This window comes from Amblyraja radiata, chromosome 1 (genome assembly GCF_010909765.2).
Source record: "Amblyraja radiata isolate CabotCenter1 chromosome 1, sAmbRad1.1.pri, whole genome shotgun sequence".
Lineage (NCBI taxonomy): Eukaryota > Metazoa > Chordata > Chondrichthyes > Rajiformes > Rajidae > Amblyraja > Amblyraja radiata.
The window spans coordinates 3,049,503-3,072,065 of NC_045956.1; the positions used below are offsets into that span (position 1 = coordinate 3,049,503).

Consider the following 22,563-nt stretch of genomic DNA (forward strand, 5'->3'; position numbering starts at 1 on the left):
TTATAGAAATATCTTTTCTCTTGGTATAGAAAGTGTGTATGACTTGTGTGATCATTGTATGTATCTTATATTTTGAAGAGTGGTCTTTGATAAGAGCCTACTGGGGTTTTGCTGTGTTGAAATAAAATAATTCTAAAACAAAGTTATAAAGCACAGGCAAACAAAGGCTGTAATGAGGCCAGGGAAGGGGGATCATGTGACTGATGTTGTAAATCACCAGAAGGACTCAGATGATTGGTTACTAGCGTGTCATACCCTCTGTATCTGAAATGACTAATACCTATATAAATGCCATGAGTTTGTGTCAAAGTTACTCCTCTCTGGACCCGCCCCAGAGCATCAGTTCTGTGTTGGAAGGTTCAAGAGACTAGTCTCAGCTGAATAAAGAATTGATTTTAACAGCAACAAGTGTTTGAGTCAAGTTGACTTTAGATTGAAAGAACTCAGTTTAACAGTGCTGATTGGCAGACTTCCAAATAATTGGATATTAATAACTATTATTAGAACAAAATATTTTTAATTCACCTTTTCTTTTAAAGATGTTCCACAGTAGCATGACAATGTTATCCATGGACCCAGATGAGTTTAAGGGGAGCACACGAAATGACTCCAGTGTGTTTAAAATAAGTATGGAAACAGAGGCGCTTGTGTGTCTAGTGTGAATGTGAAGCCAGGGTTGCGCAAGTTTACAATGACCGTGGGAACAAAGCTCTAGTTAGTTTAAAGTGGTTGTGGTAAAGGAGTGCTGGATACCATGTTCTCAAACCACCAGGATTTTGGAACAATGGGTCATTAGAGCATCAGAATTTTACTAAGCATACAAAATTATCCATTCCAAAATCTAGATCACTTATCAAATCTCAAATATCATGCCAACCCGAATAAAGCAGTAAAATACAACCACATTCAAATTAAAAGAGAAAACGTACATAAGGCATCAATGAAACAGTGCATTTGAAGGTATATTTCCCAATAAATATTCTACTTTAAAGCTTTGGGAAAATGCTTTAGCTTCATTTGCAAACATTATATTGTTTTGGTCTGTATTTCATTTTTTTTTTTAAAACAGGATACAATAAAGTACTGAATGACTATCTTTTAGAAGAAACACAGAGTGCTTGGGGTCGCTCAGCGGGTCAGGCAGCATCTCAGGAGAACATAGATAGGCAACGTTTCAGGTCAGGACCTTTCTTTAAACTGATTGGTCTGAAGAGGGTCCCAACCTGAAACATTGTCTTTCCATGTTCTGAGATGCAGCCTGCCCCATTGAGCTGTTCCACCACTGTGTCTTCTTTTGTAAATTAGCTTCTGCAATTCCTTGTTTCTACAACTATGTTTCAGATTAATTTGGGTAATACTTTCACACAGGATGTCAATGTTGTGCCATCATCTCTTTCAACATCCTTAAGAACCACTCCCCTCATAGTTCCCAAATTCACTCTTCCACCTCCACCAATGCACATTTCTACTTTCTTGGCACCTTCCTTGCAACTGCAGGAGAGGCAACACCTTTGCATTTACTTACTTCCTTCCCATCATTCAGGGAGAAAAATGTTCTTGCAAAATCAAAGAACTACAGATACTGGAAATCTAAAAATAAAAATGAATTCCCAAAATACCTAACAGATCAGGCAATATCTGTGGAAAGTGAAAAATAATTAATGCTTCAGGGTAAAGACTATTCATCTGACTTTTGATGAAATGCCACCAACCTAAACTTTTAACAGATTCTCCCTCAACAGATGTAGTTCTTTCTCGAACACTCTGTCAACACATGGTTGCAACTTACTGAGATTTTCTACATTGCCTTATTCAATTAAAATATTTCCAGCATCTGCAGTTTTTTGCTGACTCACTGGTCTTCGGCCTCCTAGTGTTCTGATGAAACTTAACATAAGTTCAAGCTGCTGCTTGACCTTACGTTAAGATCCATCGGAACACTAGAGGAGCCCAAAGACAGGTCAGAGCGCACACGGATGATGTAGCCATCCTAACATGGCACTGATTTTAACACATTCAGATAATCAATCATTATGGTCATGTACATCTCATTTCCCCCTTTCTTCAGATACCATGCTTCTTCCCTCCACATTGCATCTTTTCCAGATACAGGTTTGCAAGCTTCATTCAACTGCACTATTAGCACTTTCAACATCAGGTCTCTTGTTGTCTTCATCTACCACAAATCCTTTCAAACCTTCTCTCACTCTGTGCAAGTTAATATACATCTCTAACTTTTCTCAGTTTCAAGCGAGCAACTTGAATTCATTTCTCCCCCCTGCAGCATTTTTTGATTTTATTTCAGACAACTAGCATCTGTAATAATTGTTTAGGAAGTTAAAATAGATTTTGGAAGTCTGCGACTGGCTATGTTAACAAATGAAGTGGAAACAAAAGGCCTGCAAGTCTTGTAATAAACGTGGACCAAAATCTGCTCCAGAGATGATCACAGATTATGAAATAATATTATTATTATTATATTATTTTCCAGTAGGAGGTACCAAACACAGATTGAAGTCATTCTGACCATTATTTGTGTTCAATGTGGTGGAGTTGGTCAGATCAGTTTCACTGTCAAACACACTTCATGTAACTTAGTCTCTTGTCTGCATTTAGTATATTTACACAAGACTGGACCATAATGACAATTTCTTAAGAATGTATGGTTATCAGAAGATCTATCAGAATTGCTTCACAGACCAGACGGTTCCTGTAGATCAGACTGATTTTTTTTTTTAACAGAAAGAAACCTCCAGTTGTTTGGTAACCATGACATTGCGGGCTTTCTGCATTGGAATGTCATTCATGCTAACCTTCAGCTTAAACTTTCCCTAGTTTAAAATTGTCATGTCAGAAGTATTTTTTCTGCCTCATTGTATTTGGACTATTGTAGCTTTTGTAATTAATACCATCACTGCCATCTAAAAATTGGTGCATCAGGAATAAGGATTTTTTTAACATTATAAACATAAAAAAACCCCACATGTGGTTAAAGTGCACATTGTCAGATTTTATTAAAGATTTTAATTTTATACATTTTGGTTTCACCATGTAGAAATTACAGCTGTGTTTACACATAGTTTCCCCCCCCCCCCCCCCCCATTTCAGGGAACCATAAAACAGAGCTGCCAAGTATTGTCAGATCATTTCAGTATTCTAGTAGCTGAAAATCAGTATTTTGCTGAGGAAATCAGTATTTTTACGCGATGCCATTTTGCTGAAAAAAAATGTTGTTTTTATGTGCAGTCATACCCATGTAAGAGTACAAGAATGCACTACTTTGCTACCAAATGACATGTCTTCTACGCACCATACTTGACAGTGCATTCATTGCCATCTCTTTATACTGCTGTTTGAATGGCTGCTTCCTGCTTTTAGCACCAGATGATGATGTGGAAGTCTTTTTGAAAGCCTCCCTCTCCCCCCCCCTTCCTTTTTTTCTCCCTCCCTTATTTCCTCCCTCTCTCCTTCTCCCTCTCTCTCTCTCTCTCTCCCTCCTACTCCCTCTCTCCCCCTTGAGCCTACCCACCGTTCTGTAAAATCAGGGCCAATCCCAATGAAACTGCAATTCCACTGGTAACCTTTCATCACTAGGCTTATCCAGAATTCTACCACTGCCTGAAAAATAATCAAAGGCTCAACTGGCACTGAGAAAGAGAATTCCAAAGACTCATTGTTTTACGAGAATTTTCCAGAACAGTCTGACCCATAGAGCTGTGCCAATAGCGCTATGTGTAAACCCCATAGCACTCCAGCTGGTAGCGCTGTAGCCGACAGCTCTCCGTTTAAATTCCCACGCGTTAAACTGACAGTGCTCTGTTTAAACCTGGAGCGGGACAGGCAGCCCGGAGAGAAGGAATGGGTGATGTTTCTGGTCGATACCCTTCTTCAGACTGAACTGAACTCCGTATTTAAAATCTGTATTTAATAACAGAAAGCCGTACATCCGTATTCTAATCGCATTTCCGTACAAAATACGGAAAATCCATACTACTTTGCAGCTCTGTACATGGCTGCACAGGCATTTGTAATTGCTCAGATGTGTTTAATTGCCTCCTTAATGCAGGTTTAAGAGAGCTCTCAGCACCTAGTCTTTCCTCCAGTCTTTCCATCACTTTTGGAAACTTTTATTGCTGTTTATCAACATGAGGACCAAAGTTGTGTCAATGAAAGTCAAAGAAACCATTATGAGACTGGGAAACAAGAATAAAACTGTTAGAGACATCAGCCAAACCTTAGGCTTACCAAAATCAACTGTTTGGAACATCATTAAGAAGAAAGAGAGCACTGTTGTCTTACAAATCACAAAGGAACTTGCAGGCCAAGGAAGACCACCTCAGCTGATGACAGAAGAATTCTCTCTATAATAAAGAAAAACGTCCAAACACCTGGCCGACAGGTCAGAAACACTCTTCAGGTGTGGATTTGTCAATGACTACCGTCTGCAAAAGACATCATGAAAAGAAATACAGAGGCTAAACTACACGATGCAAACCACTGGTTAGGTGCAAAAATAGGATGGCCAGGTTAGTTTGCCAAGAAATACTTAAAAGAGCAACCACCGTTCTGGAAAAAGGTCTTGTGGACAGATGAGACAAAGATTAACATAACAGAGTGATGGCAAGAGCAAAGTATCGAGGAGAGAAGGAACTGCCCAAGATCCAAAGCATACCACCTCATCTGGGAAACACAGTGATTGGGGTGTTATGGCCTGGACATGTATGGCTGCTGAAGATACTGGTTCACTTATATCCATTGATGATACAACTGCTGATGGTAGTAGCATAATGTTGTGAAATGCATTGTTTGATCCTACATCAGCATGAGATGAGCAAGAATTTTACATCTTAAAAACACAATATTTTTTTTAATTAATTTTACAAAGTAGATTAACGCCTTAACAGCTTTGAAATAACTCAAGGTTCTGTTCTCAGCTTTGTATCTTGTCAAAGATTTTCAGACAATTGAAGGTTTGAGCCTCAGAAGCACCTTGCCAAGGCCTTATCTCTACTGAATAGAATAGTGGGGGAGTGCCTTGCTCAGATGTGGGTGGGTAGAAACCATGAGAAGCGAGCTCAAACCTTTTAAACCCCCCTGGTACTACAGCAACAGGTATTTAAAGACTATGCAAATTGTATTAAATTATTATAGCATTAAGGATTTTTCTATAACTGTAACATTGTTATTCATATATTTGTACATCCTATATTCCCATAAAGAAAATACATTTTACTTGTATAATATTTTTATTCTTACCTATAAATATCTGACCGCATTTCATTGCTGTACCGCCATGAACCAAACTGTGTACAACAAGTCTCTCTTCAGCCGTTGTTTTGGTGAATTTGTCCACATGCTTTCCTTCTGCTCGATGTTTCTTTGAAGGCTGATGAACAATTCCCACATAAGCCTCCAACAGCTTAGTTCCTTCAACAAGTGATTCATTGTTCATTTTATTTGGATTAACATAAACATATACATCCTTGTAAGACAGCTGCACCAATACCCCAGTCTTAGGGTTTGGTTGGTGTTTCAATATTGAAACAGGTCCCTGTGGCTGATTGCTTCTCTGTTCATTTGCTTTGCTGCACGGATGTCCATGTATTAAGCCTTTCATTTTCAAAACATTAGTAAACTTTTTAAGTTTGTGCTCACTTCCGCAAGGCTTCTTTGATTTGTATTTAGTAATGATCTCCGCATCTTTATCACTGAACCTGACATGATTGATGAAAGGTGCTGGCACTGAATTAGCTTGGACAAGTACATCCTCTTCATCTTCACTCAACTCCAGGTAGAACAACTCTCCATTCTTCTGCACATCATCCAACCATTCTGGTTCAAGATCACTGCAAAAACAGAGAGGACAGAAATGAATGTGAAGATGTGGTAAAGATGGCAAATGGTATGTTTGCTTTCTTTGGACAGGATATTGAGTAGAAGAGTCAGGACGTCATGACGCAGCATTATACGAATTTGGTTCTGCCGCTTTTGGAGTACTGCATGCAGTTCTGCTCACCCAATACAGGAAATATGTAGAGGCTTTTGAAAGAGTGTAGAGGTGGTTCACCACAATGATGCTTGGATTAGGGGGATTAACTACAAGTAGAGGTAGGACAGATTTGAATTGTTTTCTCTGGAATGCCAGAGGTTGAAGAGAGACCTGATAGAAGTATATAAAATTATGAGAGGCATAGATAGGGTAGACAGTCAAAGCTTTTCACCCAGGATGGAAATATCAAATACTAGAGAGCATAACTTTACGGTCAGAGGGCCAAAGTTTAAAGTAGATGCGTGGACGTTATTTACTTGTTTTTTTTTGTTTTTTTTTTAAAACACACGCACACACACACACACACACACACACACAGAGACAGACAGACAGGGTGGCTTCTTCTTCTTGCATATGGCGTGCACAGCCTGAAGTTGTAGGACAACTTGTTCTATTTGATCTTTTTTGATTGTGCACGCCAGGTTGATTGCATTAGTCGAAACAGGGCGGACCACGTGAAGGTTGCAATCTCCCGCCCCAGACAGAGTAGCAAGTGCCTGGAATACAGCCATGGGCGTTGCTGTTGGAGGTAGATTCAATTGTGGCATTCAAGAGCATGTTCAATAGGCACATGAATATGTAGGGAATGGAGTCATATGGATTACGTGCAGGCAGATAATAATTGTTCTTATCAATACGGTTGGCATAGACATTGTGGGCCTATTCTTGTGCTGTACTGTTCTATGTTCTACGCATGGATAAAAATCAGATGGACACCAAGCAACTACTCCTAGGCAACTGACAATGTCTCTAATTTCTGCAAAGCCTTTCTTATGGCTGCAAAAGTCATTATGCAGTCATGCAAGAGAAAGCATCAATGGTGCTCTAGATCTTAATTTGGCAGGGTGGTAAAGAGTGCAGAAATAAAGAAACTAACGTTTAAAATATCTAGTTATACTTCAACATTTTGTTGTTCTTTCTTCTCAAATGTCGACATACTGAAAAAGTGATGCAACTATAATCATAACTGATACATCCAAAAATATTAAATGCCAGACATGCTAAAGGAATTATTAAAGGTTTCCTTTCTGAAAACAATTCAAAATGTGTGGACATGTTGGGAGTGCGTTTGGCCTCCCCCTCCCTCCCTCATCCTGGCCTCGGCGTGCGGAAGGGTTTGTATTGAAAGCGCCGTTAACGGATTTGCAAGCGGCGGCCGCTATCAGGGCGGCGGGGGGCGGTTGAAGAGGAGATGGAGCCTGTCATTCGCTCCGACCCTTCCTCACCCCGCACCTAGTATCTTTCCCACGCAACACAGCCGTCACCGCCGACACAAAACGTTGCGTTCCCTTTCTCCAGAGATGCTGCCTGACCCGCGGAGTTACTCCATTTTTTTGTGTCTGTCTTCGGTATAAACCAGTATCTGGTTGCCAAGCCGGGCAAAATGACTCGGTGTTTAGGTTGCCCGGCGGCGCTTTGAGTGGTCAGTGGCACCCGGGCAACCATTAATTTCGAGCACTGTAATGGCATGTTGGCCTTCATAACGAGAGGAGTTGAGTATAGGAGCAAAGAGGTCCTTCTGCAGTTGTACAGAGCCCTGGTGAGACCACACCTGGAGTATTCTATGCAGTTTTGGTCTCCTAATTTGCGAAAGGACACTCTTGCTATTGAGGGAGTGCAGCGTAGGTTCACGAGGTTAATTCCCGGGATGGCAGGACTGTCATATGATGAAAGAATGGAGCAACTGGGCTTGTATTCACTGGAATTTAGAAGAATGAGAGGTGATTTTATTGAAACATATTAGATTATTAAGGGATGGGACACGCTCGAGGCAGGAAATATGTTCCCGATGTTGGGGGAGTCCAGAACCAGGGGCCACAATAAGGGGTAGGCCATTTAGAACTGAGATGAGGAAAATCTTTTTCACACAGTTGTGAATTTGTAGAATTCATGCCTCCGAAGGCAGTGGAGGCCGATTCACTGAATGCATTCAAAAGAGAGTTAGATAGAGCTCTTAGGGTTAGCGGAATCAAAGGGTATGGGGAGAAGGCAGGCATGGGGTACTGATTGTGGATGATCAGCCACGATCACATTGAATGGCGGTGCTGGCTCGAAGGGCTGAATGGCCCACTCTATGCATCCACGTATCAAAGCAGAGACAGAGGAGAGATAAAACAATAGCTTGGGTAAATTCCATATACAAAGCAGAGGATATCAACTTATTCAAGACTCCCACTATGCAATGGAAATATATAAATGATATTTTGTGTGCACAAGCAAAATATGTTTAATGAATTTACTATTTTGTCACAAGGAGCAAAATGCGCAAATATCTTTACATTTGTTTCTAAATAAAAAGCAAACTTGATTAAATGTAACATTTACTGATATTACTTATTTTCAACCTTGCCAGCATCAACCGAGGTCACAGACATCAATTTTCAAATCCTCACAAAAATGACCTCACTAGTTTCTATGCTCAGTGTTCACTTAATTTGCCAGGCAGTTGTGAGTAATCTAATCCTGATCTCCATGATGCTGTTCTCAGATCTGTAGTTTGCAACATAGCCAGGTTGTTTAGTGTCTAGAATAAAATCATACTTAATTGAATTATGGCAGTCTCTTTTAGGATGCTCCCTGCAGTTATCCAAATAGGCACATATGCGGATATCAATTAGAGGCTTATTACTGCAATACATTTCCAGTGTTGGCAGATGCGTGCAAAGCCCAATCTGTTGACAGCACAGAAAAAACTAGGCAATAAAGAGATCAGAAACAAAATTAATAGAAAATGATTGGGTTTTATTATTCATACATTTGTTGTATTGCTTATTTTGCAATTTTTAATTATTGACTATTTTATTTTTTCTTTCCTGTAAAGCACCTTGAATTGCAGTTTGCACGAATGGTGCTATATAAATAAATTTGCCTTGCCTTGCCTTGCCTTTACATTTTGATATGTTAATGATAGACTAAGTGCAGAGAATGGCAGGTTCAAGCTAAAAATATTCACCACAGCTCCCTGTACGTCTGGCTTTTTGAATAATCTTGGTGATCCTATCTGTAAATTTCCTTTCAATTTTTTGTAACAATGCTGTTTTGCTTTTAATTTGGCAAGTGCAAGGAAGATTTATAAGATTGATTCTGTGACGAAGAAGATTACAAGGGTTGAGCAGGATGACTTACACTCAATGAAATTTAGAAGAATAGAATAACCTTTCTGAAACATACAAAATTATGAGAGGGATTGACCTCATGAATGTTGAGGGATTGTTTTTTTTCCCTTTATGTGGGTAGACAGGATTAGTAGGATGTTTTACAAACAAGGGTTGGGCATTTCAGATGGAGATGTGAGGAATTTCTTCTTTCAGATGCTCATCAATCTTTGTAATGCTCTCGCTGTGGAGGCAGTCATTATGTTCGAGGCAGAAATTGAGAAAATTAAATAGACAAGAAGCAAGAGTGGGAAAGCAGTGCCAAGACTAGATCAGCATAATCTTACTGAACGAGAAGAGCAGGCTTTAGATGCCATTAGAAGAGCAGGCTTTAGATGCTACCATTTCATAGGTTCAGCAGGTTGGAAAACTATGAATGAAACACGGCTGCTAAGAAAGGATGGAAAGAGAGAAAATAGAGAACAAAGGCCAGTTTGAGTAATAATAGACCAGCATTTTCTCAATGACAATGATAATTGAGGTTACTCAATATGGTAGTAGGATACTTTTAAAAATACGAACAGAAAATGCTGGAAATGTGAGAAGATAAACGGTGTTAAAATATTTCCTGTTTTGGTGGCAAGAACAAGAAGTCAGATTATTATCTGAATGGTGTCAGATTAGGAATAGGGAAGTGCAAGGAGACCTGGGTGTCCTTGTACATCAGTCACTGAAAGTAAGCATGCAGGTACAACAGGCACTGAAGAAAGCTAAAGGCATGTTGGCCTTCATAACAAGAGGATTTGAGTATAGGAGCAGAGAGGTCCTTCTGCAGTTGTACAGGGCCCTGGTGAGACCACACCTGGAGTATTGTGCGCAGTTTTGGTCTCCTAATTTGAGGAAGGGCATTCTTGCTATTGAGGGAGTGCTGCGTAGGTTCACGAGGTTAATGGTGGGACTGTCATATGATGAAAGAATGGAACAACTGGGCTTGTATTCATTGGAATTTGGAAGGATGGGGGGGGGATCTTATAGAAACATCTAAAATTATTAAGGGTTTGGACATGCTAGATGCAGGAAACATGTTCCCGGTGTTGGGGGAGTCTAGAACCAGAGGCCACGGTTTAAGAATAAGGGCTGGGCCATTTAGAACTGAGATGAGAAAAAATATTTTCATCCAGTGTTGTGAATTTGTGGATTTCTCTGCCTCAGGAGGCAGTGGAGGCCGATTCACTGGATACATTCAAAAGAGAGTTAGATAGAGCACTTAGGCCAGTCGAATCAAGGGGTATGGGAGAAGGCAGGAACGGGGTACTGATTGTGGATGATCAGCCATGATCACATTGAATGGCAATGCTGGCTCAAAGGTCCAAATGGCCTACTCCTGCACCTATTTTCTATGTATCTATTTAAGGGAAATAGTGAGGGTTTACAAAAGGGAAACCAGAGGATGCAATGCATTTGGATTTTCAAAAGACATTTGAAAAAAGTGGCATAAATGATTGAAATGACATAAATACCGATGGAAATCCATGGTATGGAGGGAAATAACACACATAACAGATTAGTCAGGAAACAGACATAAATAGCTCATTTTATGGTTGTAAAGTTATATCTGGTGAGACCATAGAAGGATCTTTGCTGGGACTTGGGCTATCTACATAGTTAATATCAATGATTTAAATAAAGGCATCAAGTATATTGCAGTTACACAAAATTGCTGGGGAAACTCAGCGGGTGCAGCAGCATCTATGGAGCGAAGGAAATAGGCGACGTTTCGGGCCGAAACCCTTCTTCAGACTGATGGTGTCTATATTGCAGTCATTTGTGCTGACAAACCAAATATTGTAAGAAAGCAGATTGACTGCAGGATATAGGAAGTCAACAAATTAATATAAGTAGGTTAAATGAGCGTGTGCAAAGATAGATGAAAGATTTAATATTTGAGGGAAATGAGAGATTGTGCACTTTGGTTGGAAGAATTTTTTTATTTTATTTTATTTAACCTTTATTTAACCAGGATAAGTCTCATTGAGATTAAAAATCTCTTTTACAAGAGAGTCCTGGCCAAGACAGGCAGCAGCACAGTTCCACAGTTTCAGACAATAATTTAAAAAAAACAACAGAGAACATATAAATAGAGTCACAGTCAGAACATCATCAAACAAAGCATGTACAGACAGAAGAGCCCGCTTCAACATCATTAAGAAGGGATTTAAATCTGTTTATAGAAACCAGCTCCTTAAGTTTCAGTTCATTCTGCAGCTGGTTCCATGCGAAGGGAGCAGCATAACTAAATGCCCTTTTCCCCAGTTCAGTACGGACTTTAGGTACAGTTAGTAAGAACAAGTCCTCAGAGCGGAGCTGATAAGTTCCTGTGCTTTTTCGAATTACATACTTCTGCAGGTATGAAGGAAGAACACCGAGGATAGTCTTATAAATAAGGATATGCCAATGATGGAGTCTGTGGGTGGACAGGGCAAACCATCCAACTTGAGCATACAAAGTGCAGTGGTGCGTGAGGGTTTTAAAATTAGTAACAAATCTCAGTGCTCCGTGGTAGACCGTGTCCAAAGACTGTAGGCTTTTAGAATAAAAAAAGTTAAATGGTGTTGGACTAATGAATCCTGTTAAGATATAAATTAATATCAAATTTGATGTAATAGCAAATGCTGAGAAATAATGTAAGATACCAAAGAAGCCGAGTCAATGTTGAACTGTCAACATTTACATTATTAAGAAATCCAGTTGTAAATACCAAATAAAACCTGCACTGAAATTCACTTGGACCATCTCAGACATCTTCCTTAGTTTCTTGATCTCCCCATCTCCATAACAGGAGATAGATTTACATATATTATAAATAAACCTACCGACTCCCACAGCTATCTCGACCACTTCTTCCTACCTTCCCTCCTGCAAAGAATATATCCCCTACTCCCAATTCCTCCGTCCACGCAGCATCTGCGCCCAAGATGAGTGTTCCAGACCAGGACATCAGAGATATCCTTTCTTAGGGAATGGGGGTTCCCCTCTTCCATCATCCCACAGCTCTGTTCTTGCCCCACCACCCCTCGTCGCAACAGGGACAGACTCCCCCTAGTCCTCACCTTTCATCCCATCAGTGTACAGCACATAATCCCCCAACATTTTCACCACCTTCATCGGGATCCCACCAGTAGCCACATCTTCCCTTCTCCACCCCTTTCCGCAGAGACCCCGTTCCCTGCGCAACTCCCTGGTTAATTCATCCCTTCCCACCTAAACCACCCTCTCCCCAGATACTTTCCCCAGCAACTGCAGGAGATGCAACACCTGTCGCTATACCTCGTCCCTCGACTCTGTCCAGGGACCCCAACAGTCCTTTCAGGTGAGGCAGAGGTTCACTTGCACCTCCTCCACCTCATCTACTGTATCCACTGTTCCAGGTGTGGACACCTATATATCGGCGAGACCAAGTGCTGACTAGATGATCATTTCGCTGAAGACCTAGGCCTAGACGATCTCCCAGTTATTGAACACGTTAACTCTCCTTCCGATACGAACCTTTCTGTCCCGGGCTTCCTCCACTGTCAAGAGAGAGGCCAAATGCAAGTTGGAGGAACAGCACCTCGTATTTCGCTTGGGCGGCTTGCAACCCAGCGGCATGGATATTGTTCCTCTAACTTCAAGTAACCTTTGTTTTACCTCTCTCGCGGTGCATCCCCCACCCTAGTTCTCCGACTAGTTTCACTGTACTAATTTTACAGTTTGCATGCCTCCTTGTAACCTTCCCCATAGCCAACAATGAACCATTCTACATTTCCTTGATCGCCTGCTTTTATCTGTTATTTTCATTCCTTACCCTTCCATTTCACTAGTGGCCCTCTCCCCCGACTCCCAGTCTGAAGGGTCTCGATCTGAAACATCACCCATTCTTTCTCGCCAGGGATGTTGCCTGCCCGCTGAGTTACTCCAGCATTTTGTGTCTATCCTCGGTGTAAACCAGCATCCTACACAAAACCTGATGACTGATGTATCATGGATGAATATTCATGCATTAAATACTATACCTGCAATTTATAAAGTGTGCAAAATAGACCCAATTATGTCAAGTATCACATTTTTTCATATGTTATATATTTTTTTTAAATCCTCATGTCCAGTTACATACTATCGCTTGCTGAACCATTGTTGGCAGAACATGGAACTGGCTATAAAATAATCTGAAAATTATTCTGTCTCCCAGCAACCATCAAGGCAACTTTCTAAAGAAATCCATCACTGCTGTCACCAACTGCTTCCTAATTTTATCCAATCTAGTGCACAAAAAGACAGGCAGTCACAGTGGCACAGCAGTAGAGTTGCTGCCTTTCAGCAAGTGCGTTGCTGGAGACCCGGGTTCGATTCTGACTACAGGTGCTGTCTGTATGGAGTTTGTACGTGCTAACACTAGTAACATTCTGTTCCTTTCATGCACGACACCCATGAGCAGTATCATCAGACAACACATGCACTGACTGCACCCAATATGAAAGCAGTCACCTTTGCTCTCAATGCCTTCATTCATCTCAAATGCCCAATGTTAACTACTGAACAAAAATTCTCTGCCATGAACTTCATTCCCTAGCTACTAATTGCGTTCCTCTCCCGGTAAACTCTCTCCTTACTCACAAACTTCAAGTGGGCTTCTAGTTATGAGTGAATGCAAATCACCAGATTTTGAAATTGTCATTCTTGTTTTCAGTTTCATCTTTGGTTCCTTGGGTTTGCAACTTTTTCTAGGCATAAATTTGCAGTCCTTTGAACATCTAATTGTATTCACAGCACTAACATCAGTCATGCCTGTAGTTGCTTAAAGTACTCAAATCCACTCCCTAAACGTATGTCTCCCTCTGAAGTATGGTCCCAATCCAAAAACGTCACCTAACTATGTTCTCCAGAGATGCTGCCTGCAATTATTCCAGCATTTTGAGTATCTCTCTATTTCTCCACTCTATTTTGAAGTAGCTTCTTAAATCTTATTTCGTTGACCATCTGTTCTAGTAATATCACGTGGGTCAGTGTCAAATTCTATTTCACATTGCTCAAGTAAAGAACTTATGTCAGTACATTAAATGAGCACTTATCTTGTAAGTGAGCCCACAGCATTATTTAAATGGAGGAAACTGAAACTCTCTTCTGCCTGTGACATGTACACATTGAAACCGCATTAAAAAGGAGAGTATAAAGAACTGCAGACACTGGTTTGCATGAGATATCATCTATCCACTGTTAGTAATATGATCCATGCATTTTAAAATGGAGCCAACACAAGAAAGTTTAGGAACTGCACCCTTTAGTAACTTGTGGTGGGAGCACATAAAGCCCAGGTAAACGGTAAAGTCAGTCTGTAGGAAGGAACTGCTGATGCTGGTTTACACCAAAGATATATACAAAATGCTGGAGTAACTCAGTGGGACAGGCAGCGTCTCTGGAGAAAGGGAATGGATGACGTTTCGGGTCAAAAACCTTCTTCAGACTGAGAGTCAGGGGAAAGGGAAACTGGAGATATGGATGGGTGCAATGAGAATGTAAGATGTGAAAACAAAAGATCAAAGTGCAATGTCAGTGTCATAGGTCAAGTATTTCAAGCTGATGTTGGAGCTACGCTTCAACTTTTAAACTGAAGACGATAGCAATGCATTTTTTTCATATTAGACTATTTAGCATTTGCGTGTGCAAGCTGTGGGTTGCAACATACACTTTTGACAAGTCTCAGATACGAGCAGCACATAAGGGCCTGCAGAAACAAAACGCTGCCTATTGATATGGAAATCATTCTAAACCCAAAGTATGGTCTTTTAGATGGACACCCTCAGTAGAGACATCTGAAGGCAGAAGAACTCATCACCACAAGTAATGATTGTGGGACAAAAACGCTGGAGTATGGGTGGCGTTTCGGGTTGAGATCCTTCAATGATTGTGGGATGTAGCAGCTCCACGAGCCGCTGCGAGGCTGCTCCAGCTCCACGAGCTACTGCGAGTCTGCTCCACGAGCTACTGCGAGTCTGCTCCACGAGCTACTGCGAGTCTGCTCCACGAGCTACTGCGAGTCTGCTCCACGAGCTACTGCGAGTCTGCTCCAGCTCCACAAGCTGCTGCGAGGCTGCTCCATGAGCTACTGCGAGTCTGCTCCACGAGCTACTGCGAGTCTGCTCCAGCTCCACAAGCTGCTGCGAGGCTGCTCCATGAGCTACTGCGAGTCTGCTCCACGAGCTACTGCGAGTCTGCTCCACGAGCTACTGCGAGTCTGCTCCACGAGCTACTGCGAGTCTGCTCCAGCTCCATAAGCTGCTGCGAGGCTGCTCCACGAGCTACTGCGAGTCTGCTCCACGAGCTACTGCGAGTCTGCTCCAGCTCCACGAGCTGCTGCGAGGCTGCTCCGAGCTGGGTTGGAGCCCGGACCGCGCGCCCGGACCGCGCGCCCGCACACTTACCCCGACGAGCACGAGCCGGCATCGGGCCGCGCGGCCGAAGACGTTGACGCCGTCTCGCTCTCACTCTCGCTCTCACAACTCCCTTCATCCACGGTGTAGGGAGTGTCGTAGCTCCGCTCCTGCAAGCCCGCCACGCCTTCACTCATGGCTGCCAGGACACCCGGAGTCACCGCTCCATCCTGCGCAGGTACTTTATTTGTTGTTAAATCTCACGAAACGCGCGGCGCGTCAACCAACCGCTATCCTGCGCCATCTTGTTTGCATCCGGGGCCCGGGCCATCACGTGGTCCGTGTCCGCCCACTATCATTGGCCAATGGCCGGTTACCATGGAGACGGGAGAAGCTACTGCAATGAAAGGCCCTTCCACTGCATTATCGACCCACTAATACTCATCAACATGACAGACAGACTTCTGTTACACATCAACATCTCTGTATAGAATCCACATTCTAACGTGTCGTGAATTGTTAGGCATTTAAATCGATTATTATTATTTTCTAAAATGTCTAATCTTTGGTTCGCATTTTATTTTGCATAAATGTTGGGCTGTCCCCCCCAGATCCTGACCAACTTCTACCGCTGTACCATCGAGAGCATCCTGACCACCTGCTTGACGGTATGGTACAGCAGCTGCACTGTTGCGGACAGGAAGGCACTACAACGGGTGGTGAAAACCGCGCAGCACATCATCGGTGCCCCGCTCCCTGCCATGGATGCCCTCCACCGAAAGCGGTGTCTGAGACGGGCTGGGAAGATCATTAAAGACCCCTCCCACCCCAACCATGGACTGTTTGCCATCCTCCCATCAGGGAGGCGGTACAGGAGCCTCAGGTCTCGTACCAGTAGGATGAGGAACAGCTTCTACAATTATACCATCAAATTGCTGAACTCGGAGTCCCGCCGATAGATTTCTCCGGTCCCTCCGTCCCCATTGTTTAATTATTCTGTATTTTTGATTATTCTGTATCTTCTTTTTTTTTTAATTTCTATATGCACTGCTACTACAGACTGACGCAAAACTGTATTTCGTTGTGCCCATACTCAGTATTTGTGCAATGACATTAAAGTTGAATTGAATTGAATTGAATTGAATTGAGTACTGTAAAAAAATAACTATTTTAAGTTATTCACAATCAAAACTATCATAATGAATCACGGAACGTTTTCAGATAGCATTCACGTGGGGTGTTTGCATGTGAATGGTTCAGTACTGAAGAGTCAACACATAGCATAGTTTGTGCAGGGAGGAACTGCAGATGCTGGTTTAAACCAAAGATAGACACAAAAAAGCTGGAGTATCTCAGCGGGACAGGAAGCAGCATCTCTGGAGAGAAGGAATGGGTGACGTTCAGACTGAAGAAGGTTCTCGACCCGAAACGTCGACCATTCTTTCTCTCCAGAGATGCTACATGGCATAGTTTACCAGCCCGTTGCTCCATTCTTGCTCTTCATGAACTCCTGCTTAGATCGCAAGGTTGTTTAGAGTTTGGCCTTCAGTACTCTATTTAGTTTCACTTGTAACATAAACAATAGACAATAGGTGCAGGAGTGGCCCTACAAGCCAGCTATTTTCTCTCTTGAAAGCATCCAGAGAACCTGCCTCCACCGCCTTCTGAGGCAGAGAATTCCACAGACTCACCACTCTCTGTGAGAAAAAGTGTTTCCTCGTCTCCATTCTTAATGGCTTACTCCTTATTCTTAAACTGTGGCCCCTGGTTCTGGACTCCCCCAACATCGGGAACATGTTTCCTGCCTCTAGCGTGTCAAAATACATGAAACAACACAAAATACATGAATATATTAATGCCTTTTATGGATAAAATGAGGATTGTTGAATGTCAAGAATAATATATTGAAAATAAACTTGGGCTTGTTGGGCTTGTACACTCTGGAGTTTAGAAGGATGAGAGGGGATCTCATTGAAACATATAAGATTGTTAAGGGCTTGGACACGCTAGAGTCAGGAAACATGTTCCCGATGTTGGGGGAGTCCAGAACCAGGGGCCACAGTTTAAGAATAAGGAGTAAGCCATTTAGAACAGAGACAAGGAAACACTTTTTCTCACAGAGAGTGGTGAGTCTGTGGAATTCTCTGCCTCAGAGGGCGGTGGAGGCAGGTTCTCTGGATGCTTTCAAGAGAGAGCTAGATAGGGCTCTTAAAAATAGCGGAGTCAGGGGATATGGGGAGAAGGCAGGAACGGGGCACTGATTGGGGATGATCAGCCATGATCACATTGAATGGCGGTGCTGGCTCGAAGGGCCAAATGGCCTGCTCCTGCACCTATTGTCTATAAACTTACAACCTTTAAATATTTCAGAGTTATTTAAAAAATAAAATCCATCCTCTATTGTCATGTAGACAAGAAGCAATGAGAATGTATATCAAATGGACACCATATACAGTGAACAAGATAAAGAACCATTAATCCAGTTAATTCATTATTTGTTTCTGAGAGAAATGTGGGGCAGTACATTTAATTCCATTCTGGTACTTCTTTAGTAGTATCCATTTAGCATCTACTCTGGTAAGTGACATCTAATTTCATCCAAAAAGCATCTTATTTGATAATGCACTGTTTCCTGAATACAGAAAAAGGCCATGTTGTAGTGTGCACTTTCTATTTATCTTGGAATAGCAAGGCTGGCATCTTACAGACTGGAGCCCAACTGTGGTCCCATTATAAAAATCACTGAAAGAGCCAAACTATTTAATTTGATAAATCCATTGTCTTTCTGGTTGATCACCATAAAAAAAGATTTTGCCCTGAAAAATAGTAACTTAGCCACCTTTCCTTCAACATATTGTGCAACTTTATTTCTAATCCGCGTCCTTCCATTTTAATTGAATTTAAATGAATATTACGAATACGCTGTAAAATCAGCTGATGAAATAGTCAGCCCTACAATAAATCTTGCCCTTCAATATAAAACAATTGCAATAGACAGGTAGAATGATGCATGGGACAAAGTCTATTCATACCAGTATTGTGAGATGAAAATTTCTGGATATATTACCATTACTATTATTTTTATTATCCAACTCTCTGTATTTGTGTTTGATGGAAAAAAAGTTGAACATGTCATCCTACATCAAATACCTTTTTTATTCAATTTTAATCACAACAGTCTCTTACTGACATACATCATGTCTACAAGATCCCTGCACGGTTATATATCCTATGAGTTTAATTGTTTCCTGACAAACGTTATTTTAATGGCCTTTAAACATATTTGAAAAACGTGTTCTTTTGTGTAACATTTGACAGCTCCACTTGATTCAGGTGAGAATGACTATGAGTTGAGGTTTAATTTAAATAACCCCCCCCCCCCCCCCCCCCCCAAACATTGGCCCTGGAATACCAAAAGGAAATCAGAATTAAATTGAACACATTGTCTAATGAGAATTATTGGTCAAGCACCAAAATTTACAACCTCAAAGATTCATTAATTTATGAATTTCAGAGATTCATTTTAAAAACATCCAAATTCACTAACAAGAAAAACCAATTTCCTGTTGCAAATTATTCTAAACAAAATGTTCACAACTCCTAATGTTGAGTTGATGTTTATTTGCTCTTACAAGCTATATCTTACATCAATATTTTCCCCGTGTTTGGCAACATTGGAAGGTCATAAAGTGCTGGAATAACTCAGTGGGTCGGTCGGTCGGTCAGCATGACCCGTTGACTTACCCCAGCACTTTGCGTTCTTTCGTGCATCTGCAGTTCCTTATTTCTACATTGTAAAGCAACGTTTTAAATGCTTAAAGCAATTTATTAATTTAAAGTAATTCAGTTTGTCACAAGTAACCTCTTGCCTTTATATTTATTGGGGACATTTTGAAGTTAAGTTTTCTTTATTCTCATTGTTGAGGGCCAAAATAGTTCTTCATGCTGAGGCACAGTAATGAGTGGAAAGGATAGGGCGTACGTTTTTTTTCCGTATGGCACTTCGATGCTCCCGAAATTCCCAGACCAAATTCTTAATTATCTTATGTGCAGAAAATAAATTCTTAACTTTCTTACGTATCAAATTAAGATAATTAAGTCGTTCAGCCCATCGAAGTCAAAATATCCAAATGTCATTTCATAGATAACGCATGCCGAGAACGACATCTACATTTCTCAAATCAAAATGTGTTATTTGTACCGGTACACAACCCTTTCCCACCTGGGGACCGTAACGTTATTATTTGTATCATTTTGTTAGCCCTTGTACCTACTTTCATATTGCCTCTTTAGCTGTGTTGTGTTACTGAGTGAGCTTAATGCAGCCGATTTGGGGATTTCAAATTATTGTCTGGGTTATTAACGTAGTTTTATGAAGCTATATATTTTTGTCGTTCCATCCTCGGCTTTAATCATATGTAAGTTTGAAAGCATTTAAAGGCCGTTTAATTAAGTCTGGAGTTAGGTTGGCAGTACAACACAGATCAACACCACAGTACAATACGACCTGTTATTTAAATAAAGCAGGCACACTCACTCCGCGGACTTTACTTTCATCGTATGATTGCTCCAAATGTAGTATATTATAATATCAGTATTAAAGCAATAAACAGATTTAATCCTACTATAGACATACTTTGGGAGAGGGGTAATGTATTTCGGATTACAGTGGTATGTGACCCAGTTACAAGCTGCCGGTCACATGAAATTCATTAAATCTTGCGATGAGGATTTTAACGAGTTGTAGAAGGTTACCATCAAGTTTCAATCTATATTATTTTTGTCGAAAAAAAAATTCAGAGCCCATTAAATTTCATTAATCACCTATTTTCCGATATTGATTATAACCCAACAATTTTTAACTAGTAAAATGATGTTCATCCCAAATCTTTCCCTCGCACGTAGCATAGCATGGAAAGATTAAACGTTGCCCATTTCCTTCGCTCCATAGATGCTGCTGCACCCGCTGAGTTTCTCCAGCATTTTTGTGTACCATAGTAAACTGAAACAGGTTTAAAACAGCCGCCACAGTCCATTGGGTGCTCACCTGTGAACAAGTACACTTTGTAGTGAATCCAACTCATCCAGATTTCTGTTTGCGGGCCTTGCGATGCCGTATCTCCCAACATTAAACATCATTGGCTTCAGATCATCTTTCAGTTGAATGTATACATCGTGCAGCCATGTATTGACTGTATATATTTGCAGACCAAGTTAAATACAAGATATGTAAATTGCCGAATTTGTTGTTTTATCGTCTTCTGTCTGAGCCGTTATTGCCTCACGTCTCCCGAGAATTACAGGGCGATTATCCCTCCTTCCAAAGGATGTCAGGGAGCATTTTCATACTGCTTCGTTTATTCAAGCGAATGAAAGCTTGCTTACGTCTGAGTGAGGTTAGAGTTCAGCTGCCAAACATCTAGGGATAATGCTGCCTTCGATCTTCCTCCTCTTTGAAGTTCGAGCCCTGATACAGATCTGATCCCTGAAAATAGACCTTTAGAAAACACAGCAGACGTGGAGGAAAGAATCCCCGAGACTTGTTGCCTCCAGCGGAGCAGGTGGGTTCACTAGCATTTTTCTTCAGTCAAATCCAATCCCCACGGGTCCTAATGCTCAACCTTCCTTTTTTCAGCGATTGATTGGGGCTTGCTGCATTGATTGCAAACGCCTAAAGCGAAGAAGAATGTTTCTCTCAACTATCGGTTTTACCGTGATGACTTTTTTCTTACTTTCCATTGAAAGGCAATTGCCAAAAACAATATGCGCGGTTTTATCCTAAATTGCAAAGCTACGAGTCATTTCTGTTATCTCTCCTCCATGGTTTTCGCATAAAGTACGTTTGAAATGTAAAAAATATGAAATGTATTCAGCCAACGCGTTTAAATTTACATGATATTATGAAGGTAATAGAAACCAGGGCCGGCCTTAGGAGGTGCGGGGTCCAATTGGGAACAATTTTGGTGAGCCCCAGGTTCCCAGCCAAGGTCTGTAGAATCATAGAAATACAAATAAAGTCTATTATAGACTTTATATCTCCACTAGACTAAGTGGGACTCGTTGGGTTCCAGCATCACACGGGAGGGCTGGTCACCCAACGCAATATTCCACCTCTCCACCAATTCCAATATTGCTTGGGGGGGGGCGGCTTTCTGTTGCGCTAGTATGGGTGTTGTGGGCCGAAGGGACTGGTTTCCAGAGGGCTGGTATGGACATTGTGGGCAGAATGGATTCTTGGGCTGGCAGCTCAGTCACTGAGGTCAGGCAGCTCAGTCACCGAGGCCTGGCAGTACAGTCACTCGGACCTGGCAGGCTGGCAGCTGAGAAACTGCCAGAAATTCTGCCCAAAACAGGTGACAGACTCTGTGAGAGAGAAGGGGGAGAGGATGGACTGAATGAATTATTGGGCTGGCACTTCAGTCACTTACAGCTGGTCGGCTGGCAGTTCACTTACTCATGGCTGATGGGCTGGCAGTGCAGTCACTCACGGCTGGTGGGCCGGCAGTTCACTTACTCACGGCTGGTGGGCTGGCAGTGCAGTCTCTCACGTCTGGTGGGCTGGCAGTTCAGTCACTGACAGCTGGTGGGCTGGCAGTTCACTTACTCACGGCTGGTGGGCTGGGATTTCAGTCACTCACAGCTGATGGGCTGGCAGTATCCTTAAAAAAAAAAAATCGCAAACCGTACGTGGGTCTTGAATTACATTTTACTCAGATGCAAGCCAAGGAATGGCATAATTGTTAGCTGTCAAGTGGACATAATCAACCTCAGCAAATTGACAATATCCTATTAAAAGGGAGTGGGTGTTTAAGCTGTCAGGTCCTTTTATTATTTACCAAAATATACATCTCAATACCATAATGATAGAAAACTTACTTTTCCATACATCAATGAAGTCTGGAGATTTTTTTAAATGACAAATTTAGCTTCAGAAGCGTTTTCTTTTTGCATGTAAAAACCCACTTTAGAACCATGGGCGATTTTAAAATTTTACAGCCAGATTTATCACTTC

At 41.6% G+C, this 22,563-nt stretch overlaps 1 protein-coding gene across 4 annotated transcripts in view; it reads right to left on the reverse strand.

Annotated features, from left to right (window-relative positions):
* intu (inturned planar cell polarity protein) overlaps positions 1–21,088 on the reverse strand; it is a 66,945-nt gene extending 45,857 nt beyond the window's left edge. For 3 of the 4 annotated variants that reach the window (XM_033014944.1, XM_033014783.1, XM_033014720.1), the window contains exons 1-2: positions 15,603–15,873; positions 5,257–5,846 (exon numbers count right to left, since the gene is read on the reverse strand). In XM_033014944.1, coding sequence (XP_032870835.1) covers positions 5,257–5,846; positions 15,603–15,748 — 736 coding nt within the window. In that variant the 5' untranslated portion in view covers positions 15,749–15,873. Of the gene's footprint in view, positions 1–5,256; positions 5,847–15,602; positions 15,874–20,598 lie in introns of those variants that run through there. The other variant, XM_033014863.1, reaches the window with a different exon arrangement.
* Positions 21,089–22,563: the final 1,475 nt, after the last annotated feature.